Here is a 15,536-nt window from a genome sequence, read left to right as displayed (position 1 = left end):
CGGGGTGATAGGAATCCATAGATGAATAATACAGCCCTTGCCTTCAAAAGTACATTTCTACAGTCCAGTAGGAATCCTGGCCATGTCAATAAAGAAATATAACTTACAAATCAGCATAGTACAATATGTTACCAGGTATGATAAAAGCTCCTTTAGGAGGAGGTCGGGATTGTCGATGAAAGTCTCTTGGAAGAAGTGGTACCTATGCTGGGTTTTGAGAAATAAACAGGAATCTTCCAGGAAAACAAGGAGGGAAAGAGAATGTTGGTAAAGGGAGTAGCATACAAAAAGCACAAAGATGTGAATATAGCATGGTATAGTTAGGGCAAAACATTACTTGACTATCGAGTTCCAGAAAGAAGCAGTAGGGATGAAGTTTGTTAAGATTTTAGTTCATGAAGGGTCTTGTGTCCATGCAAATGAGCATGACCTTTGTCTTGTAGCTGACTGGCAATCTCTGTAGGATTACCAGAGAAGTGATGGGGCCCTATTTCCTTTTTAGAGATGACACTTAGTGATGGAAGATGCCTGCCAGCTCTTCATATGCTGCCCTCTCCTCACCATTCATTCATTCATTCATTCATTCACATATTTAGCAATTGCCTGTTACATACGAGGTCTGAATCTAGGCAATGGGGATACAGCAATAACCAACAAAGATTTTTCCTTCAAAAAGCTAACACTTTGCTGAAAGAGATACTCACAAAAGTCTTGGTTTAAGTGCCACTTCCTCAGAGATTTCTTTGACCATACCACCTAAAGTAGCTTTTTGCCCTAATATCTTTTATTGTCATGCTTTACTATATCATTACGTTCTTACTCTAAAGTTATCTAAATTTATCATAATTTATAATTATTTTGTTTACTTGTCTACCATCTGTCTCTCCTTTTAAAATTTAAGGACCACGTGTTTCTTGTTCTTTTTATTCTCAGAGCCTAACACAGTCTGATAAACCATAGGTACCAAGTACTTGCTGACAAAGGATGAAAAAAATACCCATATTTATAACTTAACTTCCCTAAAAATGTAGAGTTTTTGCTATTCAGACTCAACCAACTTCCTTGGGTCTGCCTGCCCAGTGTTGCTCTAACCTCTCGGCTCACAGAGTCCATTTACAGTTACCATAGGAGCTACCTCACAGCTCTGTAATTACTATAAGGAGCTATCTCAGCACCGGGAAGCTTATTTATTTAGAAAGAGAACCAGAAACTCTGCTCTTTCTTGACTGTCAATGCAGCTTAACTTAGCTGGCCCTTGATGATTTAATAATTAACTCATTCAATAGTGAACACCCACTATGTGCTCAAGAGTGGGGAGGGTGATATAGTGCAGGACACCAAAGAATGATCCCTGCCCTCAAAAAACTGACAATAAGGTGGTGCATACAAGTCAATAGGTAATTATGCAACTAGATGGTAAGTTCTATGATGGAGAAGGCAGAGCATGCCATAGCAGGGCCACTGGACCCAGGCCTGGGGAATCAGCTGAACTTCTAGGAATAGGGGAGCATGAAGGATGGAGTGGATGTAAAGGCTTAAGCCCTCGGCTGAATGCTAAATGGATGCAATATGACAAACAACAACCAAAATAAAGAAATAACATTTAAATGGCACTTATTAAGTGCTATGTATTCTTCTGTGCACTTTACATATACTATGAAGTATATATTATTATTATAAATATTACTAACCACATAAATTATTAATTTATTCAATACTTACAACAATCGTGTAAGGTATGTACTACTATCATCCTCATTGTACAGGAGAGATCTGAGGTACAGGCAGCTAAGGAAAGTCTCCAAGGCCACACAGCTACTAAGTAGCAAAGGAAGAGCTGAACCTGGGCAGTCTGGGAGCCAAAGTCTGAGTTCTTCACGTGTATACTCTACTGCTTCTCAAAAGTATTAACAACTGTTTTTATTCTATTTTTTTAAGTTTATTTATTTAAGTAATCTCTACACCCAACATGGGGCTCGAATCCATGACCCCAAGACCAAGATCACATTCTCTTATGACTGAGCCAGCCAGGCACCCTCTTTTTCTATTTTTTATTTCCTAGAACAAGAACTATTTACTTCTATACATGCTACGTTTTCAATAGCCATCACTACTAGTAAGTGATTAAATAAAATTAGTTCCTTTTCAACTCAGAGTTTAAGATATAGATGGCAGTTTGTGGGGCACCTGGGTGGCTCAGTCGGTTAAGTGACCAACTCTTGGTTTTGGCTCAGGTCATGATCTCAGGGTCATGAGATTGAGCCCCTGTGTCAGGCTCGGTGTTTAGTGGGGAGTCTGCTTCTCTCCCTTTCCCTCTGCCCTCTCCCGCTTGCACACATGTGCTCTCTCTCTAAAAATAAATCAATCTTAAAAATAAAAATATATGGATGGCAGTTTGTAACATAACTAATTATTACCAAATGTCCGACAAATATATTTTAAGAAACACTAAGTTTGATTGATCATTTCACTACCCCTTAAAACAAAAGCACCCAATAGAAAAAAAATGGGCAAAAGACTGTTTGGCATTTTCTACTTAATGCTGAATGTACACACAACATATGATCCAGCAATTCCAATCTGAGGCACCCACCCAAAAGAACAATATATATATACATATATATATATGTATATATATATATATATATATATGTACATATATAAGTATATACATAGGTATATGCAATAGAATGTTTATAGCAGCCCTCTTTGTAAGAGCCTTACACTGGAAGCCACCCAAATGCCCCTGCCCATCAACAGAAGACCAGTTAAATAAACTATTATTTGCCACAACCAAATACTAAACAATAATGGGAATGAATGCTCCACAAGTACATGCAACAACATGGATGAATATGCAAACAGAATGTTAATGAAAGAAGCCAAAGACACAAACACACAGAGTGTATGATTCTGTTTATGTAAAGTGTAAAACCAGGCAAGACAAACTGATGCTATTAGGGGGCAGGAAAGTGGGTTTGCATGGCTGGAAGGGAGCATGAGGAGGCTTATGAGATGCTAGTAATGTTCTGTTTCTTCAACTTGGTGGTGGTTGCTCAAGCGTGTTCGGTCTGTGAAAATCCATCAGGTGTACACTTGCATATACTTTTCTGTATATATGTTTTATAAAAAGTTAAATGGAAATTGATATTATTTTAAACACACGGTCTATAATTTTTAACAAATTTTGATGAATTTTATGAGTGGAAACAATTATCATCATCATCTAATATCTGATTGCCAACCATGTGGCAGGTACCGTGTTAAAAGCTTTACGTGAATGAATCCCACTTAATCCTCACAAACATCTCACAGAAAGAGGCACTACTGTTAGCTCCATTTTGCAATAAGAAAACGGAGGCTCTGAGACATTAAGTAATGTGTTAGAGCAGAAAATCAAACGCATATAATCTGAACACCAGAGGGTACATTCTTAGCCATCTAGTTATACAAGATTTCAGTCAGCTATGTCAAAGCAAGAGAAACATACTGGTCTTAAAACTTAACTCTACATAAATATTTACTCACACTATTTTCCCAATGGAACCTCAAATTAGAAAAAACACTAGCCATATTCAAGTTTAACAAACAATAGCCTATAGACAATTTGTTTCCCACAATCAAAACTTTCTTTAGTTGCGTCATATTTGTTCAGGCCTGAGAAAATATGTTAAGGTGTCCAAAAATACACTCTACTTTTCTAACTCAATTCTGTCCCTTAAGATTTTTTAGTCCAGTAAAAAAAAGTATGTCTTTAAGACTATATAGCATGGCAGAAAAATACCAGTAATAAGTAAACTATGATTAATCTTTTAGTGTGCTAAGTCAGTGGGTTGTGTCTGAGACCAGGCTGACGACTCACATTCACAATGTGGAGTCACCAAGCAAGTTCATGAACGGAAACAGAACAAATGCATTATGTAATAAAATTTTAACAAAGGTAACACAGGGAAAATAATTCCATAATTAGTTACAGCATTTGGTAATTTACCAACATTAAATTTACCTCTTTGGAGGGGGAAGCGGGAGATGTGAAAATTGTCATCCAATAGGACCATACAAACATAACAAAGAACAGATGGAAAGCCACAAGGTAAACAACGGCCTTTCCTGGTAAATAAAAACAAATAACATTTCATTGAATCCAGGTGAAAACAGGAAAAAGCATTACAGTAAAACACAATATTCAGGGTCAGGAGGCTTAATCCAATAAATACCTTAATTAAAACCTACTGAAGATGTCAAATTTATAAACTCCTTTATCTGAATGACCTACCATTATAGATATGAAGAAACATTCAGTTCCTGCATTTAAGGGTTATCAGCCTGGCTTATAAGTAAAGACTATAGCCTGAGATGAGATTTGATTTTATTGAACTGCTGAACATTCAAGTTGAAACACCTCCTTCACTCACTGAATTTCAAGCTCTTCTTAAAAGTTACATTTTAAATGACTTAAAAATTATTTAAGACAGATTCCATCACTACGAACATTAAATTCAAGGAACTACAAACGAAGTTCTCATCACTGTGAATGAGTAATCTGAAAAACGCAGTTTCTGGATTAACCAGAAACATTACATTTAATTTCATTCTCCTTTCAACATAGGCTCATGAAAAATTTTTAGCCATTTAAAATTTCTGCAGTAACTGTTTCACAAGTGGATTAGTGTAAACATTCTAACATCTTTATCTCCAAATATTAACTCATCACTGATACAACTTAGAGCTTTTTGTTGTGTTCTACAGTTTTTCTTTTTGAAAGAAGGAGGACTGGTTTCCATAGGAAGCAAGAACTATCTACCAGGTGCTTAACTTTTTCTGTTTGGAATGAGGCACCAGAAATCCACTGAAGAAAACAAAGCAGACACAAGCTTCGAAGGTTGAAATTCTACTCATTTTTAAAGTTCAGATCAAATATTACTTCTTCCACATAAGCCTTCTCCATTATTTTCAGAATTCATTACCTTTACATAAATTACACTTAATTTATTTAAGTTAGTTGCTTAATATTGAAGACCTAATACATGCAAAACATTTAAAACAGTGCCTGGCACATAATAAATCCTTAATAAATACTGGCCATTTTAAAAAAAGTAATCTCTACACCCAACTGGGGTTCAAACTTACAACCCTGAGATCAAAAGTCATACGGTCTACTGACTGAGCCAGCTAGGCGTCCCAATACTGGCTGTTATTATTATTACTATCCAAGAATCTTTCCTCTCAAAATCTGGTTCTTTTTGCACGTTCCCTATTTCTGTGTTTCCCAAGTTTAAGGAATGATAAAAGTTTTCACTGTTCTGCAGTGAAATGAGAGACATTAAGAGCAATGTAGTGAAGTTTTTATAAAGCTAAGATGTATTCAATTCAAAGTACTGTTCTTCCTTTGGTCTGAGGTTATTTCTCCTTTCACTTTTGGTTTTAAAAAATATTCTTTTTAAATAAAATAATGATAAAAAAATTAACAACTCATTGGACCCAGCCTTTTCTTTTGCAATTGTACTGGGGCACATATGGTCTAAGAACAGAACCACGAGTCCCACAGGAAGCCAGGGCCCAGTAACTCCCCATATCGCACAGCTAATCAGCACAAAGCATTTCAAATTCTAGTTCCTCTCTCTCATTATTTTCACTGCCAATGTAACAGCTCATAAACTGTTGCTCAACTCATTTGGATCACTGCAAAAGCCAATTTGGTCTCCTTCCCTCCAGTCCATCTCAATGGCCAGTGTAAATGTGTTGTTCATAGTTTCTACTCCACCTTGGCTGTGATATTCCTGGGAAATAACTCCATGTGCACGACTCATGACTGATGAATGCACTATAAAACACTGGGGCTTCCTGGTAACCATATTTGACCACAGCTACTCAAATCACTACTTCCACCTATTGAAAGCCTATTAGAAGGTATATAATGTGCACTATATTTCTAACCCTCACTGTAGTCCTGTACGGTATTCTTTCAGTTTACAAATGTGAAACAGACACAGAGAATTTAATATCCTGCCCAATGTCACTTAGTAAACGATAAAGCCAGGATTCAAACCCATATCTGCTTGGTAAAAATCCAAGATTCTTTTCGTTATGTCACACCAAGAAGTATATACTTTCCTCCACTTTACCCATCATCTTAGTAGTCACATCCTATTTCAGAGCCAACATCTGATGCCAAGACAAAATCCTTACCACAACTTTCTTCTATCTTCAAATTTTCTTTCTTTTCATGTCCACTAAAACTGATTATCATCCTCATTGAAAATTTGGCTTCTCAAAATCTGCATTCTCTACGTCCCTGTTCCCTCCAGGTTGAACTTCATGGTCTATCTAATGGATTCAATATCATTCCTTCATTTGATTTTCCTTTGGAAAAGTATATTGGAGCTCAGTCTCCTACTGTTATATGAACACTGAGGCCATTTACTGAGTTTGCAATATTATCTTCACCTACCTCACTTCACTTTTTAGAATTTTTGCCTGGCCCCCACATTCAATCAAGCCTCGTCTGTATTCTGTTGTATAGCTTTGAGATAAATGGTAACCTTGAGGTACTTTAAACTTCTTAATCATTTAGTTACTTAAAACTAAGGTCAGCATATAAAACAATATACTCCGAAAATATTTTTAAAGACATTTAAAATATTTTTAGAGTATTTTTGCTCTCCACAGGTACAAAAACAAAATGGTGTCTGCTTTAAAAAAATCTTAACTCTCAGTTAAAAAAAAACGATAAATCTCTTAACATCATGCCTGGAATGTAATAAGTACTTAACAAATGGAAAATATCAAATTATAATGTAAAGAATAACAGGAAATACTGCTTTTACATAAATTTGAAATAATGTGATTGTTAATAAGAAAACTTCTGATCACATATATATGCTATAAACCATTGGTTAGGAGCAATAGATAAAGGGGGTTCCTGGCTGGCACAGTTAGCTGGGAGGCCAGCTCTTGGTTTCAGCTTGGGTTTTTATTTCAGGGTCCTGGGTTAAAGCCCTGTGTCAGGCTCTGCGCTCAGCAAGCAGTCGGCTTGAGATTCTCTCTCCCTCTCCCTCGGCCTCTCCCACTCGTGCTTTCTCTCTCTCTCTAAAATAAGTAAATAAATCTTTAAAAAAAGAATAAAGTAAAAGCTTAGTTAACTAAGCAAATTAAATCAAAGAAAAAAAACCCAAAAATCTGAATCTATAAATCAAAAAGTCTGATTCAAAAATCACCTAAAAGTGAATTAAAAAAAAAAAACAAAAAAGCAAACAACATCGTCAAAAGATTCTTTGAAAGACATGGGGAAAATAGTGACAAGAAATAACGAGACAGGTTAGATGTTCTTTCGTAAGTACTTCAGAAATGCTCTGCTTTCTCAATCTGTGCTTTCACATATAGAAAACAGTTTTGATTTAAAGGAAGAAAATCAAGCCTACCAAGATTGAGTCTATTGCTCTGCAACGCGGGCTAGAATTGAAAAATCAGATTCAAAGGCAACTTGAGACTTACATGCTTAATGCCTCATTATTTCCAATAAGAATGGATATTTATTAATAATTTCTAACTGCTTTAGAAATTCTCTGGATTTTCTTATCTCAAATCAAATCTCATTTTTGAAATTTGATCTCAATAGACTTAATATTTTCTCTTAGCTTGGTGAAATTGGAGCACTAAATTTTCCCCACTAGGCATTATCTCATTAACTAGTCAATATAAAAAGCAGAATTCCCTTTCAAAATGAACTAGTAAATACAATTTACAAATTTACAGTCTGGTTATTTTGTTAAATGTCTGTGAGTAGTAAAGTACTATTTTTTAAAAAAGATTTTATTTATTTATTTGACAGAGAGAGGGACAGCTAGCGAGAAAGGGAACACAAGCAGGCTCCCAGCATAGGAACCCGATGTGGGGCTCGATCCCAGAATGCCGGGATCACGCCCTGAGCCGAAGGCAGACGCTTAACGATTGAGCCACCCAGGTGCCCCAGTAAAGTACTATTTTTAACAATATATAAACAAGAGAACCGTCAATAAAATTTAGGCATCATGAAACAAAATCTGCTCATCAACCCTAGCTAGAACTGGTATTAAAAATCTTTGAATCACTACTATCAAGCATTCTGAAGAATATACAAGGCACAAATATGTACATAAATATGTCAAAGTAGTTTGGGTACTAAGTGTCTTACAGAATAAGAGCTACTTCACTTTATATAAGTAACACAAATGAAAATATATTGAATAGGAATAAACACAATACTAGATCTCCTTTTAATTACTTAAAATTTAAAAACACGTATTTTCTTTCTGAAAACTAAAACACATATAGTCATCACTAAATAAAAAGTATGTGGGACACAATTAGGATACCATAAGTATTCTACTTAAATTGAGACTTAAAATGCCTTACCATTTTCTCCATTTCCAGAGAGAGTAACTAGAATAGAAGAAAAATAGTTAATAAATAATATACTTTAAACATTTTGTACATACATTTTATTTCAGATTGACTACTCAATATCATTTTCACAAAAATAAATTCAGTTATAAAATGTAAACACTAATGCAAATTCAGAACCGTACTTAAAAAACCCTAAAAATACTAAAATGTTAAGCATAAAATTTTTTTTATCAACACTGCAATCACATTAAAATTTTTTTCAGACCTTTGCTAATTTTAAGTCTATCAATATGGTTATAGTTAGGTTTCCTTTAGCTCTTTATTGTCACCTACAGAATGAATAGGACTCTCCTCTATGAGCTCATGTCATCAGTCTGTGATGTACCTTACCAGACTTTGTAAAAGCTACACTCAAGACGACGTGTGTTTTTCTATAGAGAAAAGTACAGAACTTATTCCTGTAATTTTTAGAGTGCTTTTTATTCTTAACCTAAGACCCTGGGAATTGCTATTTATTCTTTCTTTCCAGATAGTCCAATGGCCTCTAGGTCCTGTTAATTCTACTACCTATGCCTCTTCAAATCTGTCATCTACTCTCAATTTGTCCCATTGCCTAATGTCAGGCTCTCTTCAAACATAATAGCTTAAAGAGACTTTCAACTATCGGCTTAACACACCTCACCACAACAAATCTGATGGCTAAATACTCAACACCTCCAAGTCACTTACAGAATACAGTCCAAAATCTTCAGGGTTAATAACTATAGTCCCTCTGTAATCAACAATCTGTCTACCTCTCCAGTCTGTCATTTGCCTATACCTGTGGTCTAATTATCCTGAACGAAAGGCAGTTTCCTAAATGCATCAAGCAATTTCACAGATGTTATTCCTACCCTATTCATCCTTCAAGGCCCAGTTTAAATACTGTCACCTCTGTAAAGCTGTCCTGAGTCCCTCTTTAGGCAGAGCAGATACTCCTTTATATTGCCACAGCTCATTCTTCAATCTCTACCGTGCCACTTCATTTTTTTTTTTTTTTTTTTTTTGCAATTACTTGGCAATATATCTGTCTCACCCTACTGGACTGCACAAGTGTGGAATCATGTCTCAGAATAATAACAACTCTAAAAGTTATTATTAGTTCTATTTTACAGATAAGTAAGCTAAGGCTCAGAATAATTAAATGACTTGCTTAAGGTCACAGAACTAGTACGTGTAGTGTAGACAGATACCTGAGCTCACGTCTACTTGGACTTGTATTCTTTCCTATAGTGTCTCTCACTTTATTCATTGTTTTAGTTCTAAAGCCTGGCATATAGCAGCAATGCTTAAGAAATGTTTCTTAATTCGATAACCATTTTTGACTAAAATCTGTTGATAAAACAGAGTAGTACCTGGACACTTCCTTAATAAAGTAAAATATGTCTAATTCAATCCCCAAACCAGCACAATTTAATGAGAAACACTACAGAAGTAGTCCCACTAAAATTTAGAAATACAAAAAGCAAGTTCATGATTTTTTTTTTTTTTAAACATTGTTTGAGAGAGGCATAGGGCTTCTTCTCAACCTATCTCAGGTCAGCTGGTAGACACTGGAGTAGTTAGACCTGGGCTGGTCCTCTCTGGCCTCACAAAGCATTTCCCATTTATACTAATATACACTAAAAATGTAATTCTCAATATGTCATGCTGTGAAATGATTGGGAAGCACTATACAAGGCACACAATTTTGAGAAATAAATTAGTGGTATAAAAATGGAAAAGCAAATGTATCACTATTTGCAGATTATAAGACTATATGCCTTGATAGTCAAAGAAAACCAACTGAAAAACTATTATAAACAAGAGGTAGTAGTGGTATACGGAAATCAGCAGCTTTCCAGTAAACATGCCATCACTATATAGAAATCGTAACTGAAGAAAAGTTTTATTTATAAAGCCACCTAAAAAGATAAAATTCCAGGGACAGACATAAGAATCGAGCAAGATCTACACAAGTGCTCCACACAAGGCCTCTACTGATACCACATGGGGAGGGGTGCATTATCACTATCCGGGGGGATGGGAGTCTACCTACTGCCTACGCCTTCACCTTCTCTGACACCACCCCAGTAGGAAAGTGGGGAGATACAAGAAGTGTACCTTGTTACAGCTGAGCAAGGGGGAAGTCTAAGCTCATACTCGGCCTCTGCTGGAGAAAGTGGAGACATAGTGCAGTTTTTCCATCTTTTCTGGCTGAAGTAGGGCAGTTACCGTCTAGTTCGGTCTTGCTATAGGTTGCCACGTTCCTGTTTGACTAAGAAAACCAGCTTTTCTTGGGGCTTTTCGTCTGTGTTCATTGGTGTTCCAGGTTGCCAGCTTCTCTAGCATGCAGGATAGGATATATGAGGCAAAAAGAAAACCTAGGGAATTCACCACCATATCATTTCTCAGGTACCAAGGTCCCCAGCTGATCTGCCTTCTCTCTCCATATTTCATAATTGTCTTAAGTTTGCTTTATGCATAATATCCAGGGGCTTTAGTTGTACTTAGCAGGGAAAATAGGAAGAGCACGTATTTACTTGTCCCATAACTGGAAATTCTAATTAACGAATTGTTCCTTTTTACTGCTGAGTAGTATCCTACTGTATGGAGGTACCACAACTTGTTTAGCCATTCACCAATTGATAAGGCATTTGCTTTTGGTTTTTGGCTATTATGAATACTCTTGTACAAGCTGTTGGGTGGACATATATTTTCATTATTGAGGTAAATATCTAGATAAAAGATTGCTGGATCTATGCTTAACTTTATCAGAAACAGCCAAACTATTTTCAAAAGTGGTTGTATTGTTTGACATTCCCCACCAAAAATGTATGAGTTACAAGTTGCTCCACATCAACACTTGGAACTGTCAATCTTTAGATTTAAGTTTTAAATCTAAAAAACGTATAGTGATATCTCATTGTGATTTTGTGTTTCCTTAATGACTAATGATGTTGAGTATCATTTCACATGCTTACTGGCCATCCCTATACCTCTTCTTTGTGAAGTTGTGTATTGAAATTGCTATTTTTTAATCATTATCTCCCTTATTATTGAATTGTGGGCTCTTTATATACTCTGGATATAGTCCTTTAACAAATATACTCTGCAAATATTTCCTTCTTGTCCATATTTTGTTTTTTCATTTATTTAACAGTGACTTTTGAAGAAGAGAAAAATTTAATTTTAATATAGTCCAATTTATCAATTTTTTCTTTTATGGTTCATGCTTTGTGTCCTTTTTAGGAAATCTTTGCCAATGAAAAGACACAAAGATTTGCTCATATGTTTCCTTCTAGATGTTTTAGAGGTTTTACATTTAGATCTGTGATCTATTTTAGAACTATTGTTAAAAATATGGTATAAAGTAAGGGTTGAGATTAATTTTATTGTATATAGATGGCCAACAGTTCCAATATTGTTAGCTAAAACTACTTTCTCTACTGAATTGCCGTGGAACTTTTGACAAAAATTAATTAAAAATTAAACTAATAAGTGTAAGGGTTTATTTCTGAACTCTACTCTGTCCTGTTGATGTTTATGTCCATTCTTATCCCAACACCACATGACTTGATTACAGGTAGTAAATCTTGAAATAAGATAGTGTGAGTCCTCCAACTTGTTCTTTTTCAAAAGTGTTTTGGCTACTTTAGGTCCTTTGCATTTCTGTATAAATACTAAGCCTACCTTACTGATTTCTTAAAAAAAAAAAAAAATGCCTGCTGGTATTTTGTTTGGCATTGTATCAACTCCCTAGATCAATCTGGAAAGAACTGACATCTTTACAATAATCAGCATTCCATTTCATGAACACAGTGTATCTCTCCATTTTAGATTTTATCTCATCAATACACAAAACCTTGTATGCACGTTTATCCCTAAAGTATGTAATGTTTTTGGGGCGCCTGGGTGGCGCAGTCGTTAAACTTCTGCCTTAGGCTCAGGGCGTGATCCCAGAGTCCTGGGATCGAGCCCCGCATTGGGCTCCTCCACTGGGAGCCTGCTTCTTCCTCTCCCACTCCCCCTGCTTGTGTTCCCTCTCTCGCTGGCTGTCTTTCTCTCTGTCAAATAAATAAATACAATCTTAAAAAAAAAAAAAGTATGTAATGCTTTTGATGTGATTATAGTGTTCTAAAAATTTCAATTTCTAATTCTTGTTAGAAATATAACTGAGTTTTATTGACCTTGTATCCTGTGAACTTGCTAATAAATTCACTTATTAGTTTTTAGCAGTATTTTTGTATATTCTGTGGGATTTTCTACATAAATGACTTTTCTGTTAACAGTTTTACCCCCTTTATTATCTATGTATGTGCACACACATACTTTTTTAAAAGATAAAACACCTTATGAGTTCATACTAATAAGTCAAATTCAAGTTTGCAAAGTTTTTATCATTCATCTTTTAATTATATCTTTTTTTTTTTTTTTTTTACCACTGAGAATCTTGGTTCTCAAGGACAGAAAAGGATGAAGAATTAGATTATCACATTCATTTTTTTCTTTTTTTTTGTTTTTACTACTTTATTATTGGTATATAGAAATGTAACAGATTTTACTCATTTTCTTTATCCCATATTGCCCACTCAACAGCCTCGATAATGAGACCAATATGATTACTGAAAATATGATTAAATAATTTTTTACACTGTTGTTCATTTTCTAATAGCTGTACTATATCTATATCTTTGTCAGATCATATACCCATTACAAACTATAGCCTCTCTTATTTCTTTTACTCAAAGGTCTTAGGTCTATAAGAACATACATATTTAATGTTCATATCAGAATTAAGTTGAAATCTCTGTAGTCATTCTGGTTGCCTACAACTCATTCCCATTCTCTAGCAAACTGATTTTGTTGTAGATATTCAAGTTGTTGAATATTTTTATGCAGTGATTTGGGGAGACTCAAAAATAATGCACCATTACTACCATCACCTTCCTAGAATCTCATAGGACAGTGACTTTTTGAAATGAACAGGCCAGATGTCTTGTGAAATGTACTATATTCAGGATTTGTCTGTTTCTTTTTGGTGTCCTTGACTTTATCCTCTGACTCCTACCCTAAATCCATCTTCCTATTATTCCACTCCATGTCTAAAGGTTTGAATGTAATTTGAGGGTGGGTGGGAGAGAATGGACAAGAATATTCAGGTATGCAGTATTCTGGACACTGTTCAGCATATCAGGAGGTACATTTTTTAGGTTTTGTCACTATCGGCGATGCTACGTTTGGGTCACTTAACAAGGTGGTGACGTGGCCAGGTCTCTCCTTTGTAAAAGTACATTTTCCACTTTAACAATCATGAAGGTTTTTGTGGGGTAAAATGTGAATATCTTCTTCCCCCAAAACTTTTCAACTAATGGTGTTAGCATCCACCGATAATCTGCCTATATCAATTATTTTGTAGAATTTGAAAATCACCATGAAAAACCCTCTATTATTTATGTCTACACTTTCAAGCTGGCATTCTTCTGTAAAGAGCTTTCAATTGGGGATGAACTAGAGCTTCCTAAAAAGGCAGCACAAAAACTTAATTATTTCCCTTGAATTACCCATTTTCAGAATAGGATGCTGGTATAACATTCAACTCCACTGTTAACAAATAAATATTAATGTTCTTTTTTTGAATAGCAACAGGGAAACTTACAGATTTTATTTATCTAATGGGCCATTATCAACTACATTCATTCTTTCTTATGTTTAAATTGTCTCATTTTGGCCAGTGCTCTTCCAGTTGACTCTTGCATCCTCTTGAATCATCCACATTAGTCTTTGAGCACTTCCTTGCTGTCTAGCACAAGATATCCCAGGCTCACTTTATATTTTTTCCTGCCTCCAAACATGAAATTAGCCATTTCTCCAAGGGGCATTGGTTGTGGTTGTTGTTGTTGTTATTCTTCTTCTCCCCCTCCCCCTCCCCCTTCTTCTTCTTCTTTTCAAGTAGGCTGTACTCCCAGAGTGGGGCTTGAACTCATGACCCCAAGATCAAGAGTCACATGCTCTACGGGCTGAGACAACCAGCGCCCTGCATCTACGGTTCCTTTTAATGATATTTAGAAACCAACCTTTGAATACCAGGGGTGCTCATAGCTACTGGAGTTTCACTGTTTTTAAGGTCTTTTGGGATGACAGAAGTAGTATTATATACCTACTTATATTCACATTGATACTTCCAATTCAAATAGAACATTACAAAGTTTCTCCTTAATTTCTTACGCATTATATTTGTACCTTTTTGCATTTACATACAATGAAAATCTTATTTCCTAATTAATTTACTTATTCAGTTCATCCTAAAGTATATCTAAAATAGTTTAAACACTGCATACTAGTTTAAGTTTTCTTTGCAGTTTTAAAATTTTGTTTTGTTTTGGCTTTAAACTGTATCCCACTAAAAAGTATAATATTCAAAAGCCACTTAAAATAATTCTTTCCTCTGTGTATAGTACCAACTTCACGTAAAATTAAGTTCATTTGTTTCATGATTCCAAATTTTACACTTTGCTTTTCCTCCTGTTTTATTTTTTTTAATATATAAAAAATATAAATGGTTTAAAAGTCAAAACTGTATAAACAGGTACTCAGGCCTGGCTTTCCTTTCTTACCTTCTCACCCCAGGTAATCATTTTTATTAGTTTGCGTTACCCTATTTCTTTCTGCAAAGTAAACAAATGTATTTAAAAAATATTTCTAATTTCTTCCTTTATATACCTATTCCACACCTTGCTTTTCTCACTTGCCACACCCTAGAAATCACTGCATATCAGTACAAAGAGACAATCATTGTGTTTTAAAGCACTGCACAGTACTCCATTGTGTGGGTGTTACAGTTATATAATCAGGCCCCTATTGATAGACATTTGGGTCATCTCCAATCTCTACTGCTACAAACAATGTGGCAATGAATAACCTGATGCGCGTGTTGTTTATTTGTGGGAGTTTATTCTCAGTGTAGATTCCTAATAGTGAAATTACTGGACCGAAAGTTAATCTTCCTGGTTTTCCCAAATCCCTTGTTTATAGAAGTTGTACCATATTATACTCCTACCAGCAATGCATCAGACTGCCTGTTTCTCCATCATCTATCCAATAAAGTGTTTCCAAACATTTTGTATCACAGG

At 35.3% G+C, this 15,536-nt stretch overlaps 1 protein-coding gene across 5 annotated transcripts in view; it reads right to left on the bottom strand.

Annotated features, from left to right (window-relative positions):
• Window positions 1-15,536, bottom strand: part of ZDHHC20 (zinc finger DHHC-type palmitoyltransferase 20) — a 70,273-nt gene that overhangs the window by 37,431 nt on the left and 17,306 nt on the right. For 4 of the 5 annotated variants that reach the window (XM_057309705.1, XM_026492980.4, XM_026492979.4 and 1 more), the window contains exons 2-3: window positions 8,395-8,421; window positions 4,007-4,110 (exon numbers count right to left, since the gene is read on the bottom strand). In XM_057309705.1, the coding sequence (XP_057165688.1) occupies window positions 4,007-4,110; window positions 8,395-8,421 (131 nt within the window). Of the gene's footprint in view, window positions 1-4,006; window positions 4,111-8,394; window positions 8,422-10,527; window positions 10,749-15,536 lie in introns of all 5 variants that reach the window. The other variant, XM_057309708.1, reaches the window with a different exon arrangement.

The sequence above is a fragment of the Ursus arctos genome, unplaced genomic scaffold, assembly GCF_023065955.2.
Source record: "Ursus arctos isolate Adak ecotype North America unplaced genomic scaffold, UrsArc2.0 scaffold_10, whole genome shotgun sequence".
Classification (NCBI taxonomy): domain Eukaryota; kingdom Metazoa; phylum Chordata; class Mammalia; order Carnivora; family Ursidae; genus Ursus; species Ursus arctos.
This window is presented reverse-complemented; position numbering and strand designations above follow the sequence as displayed.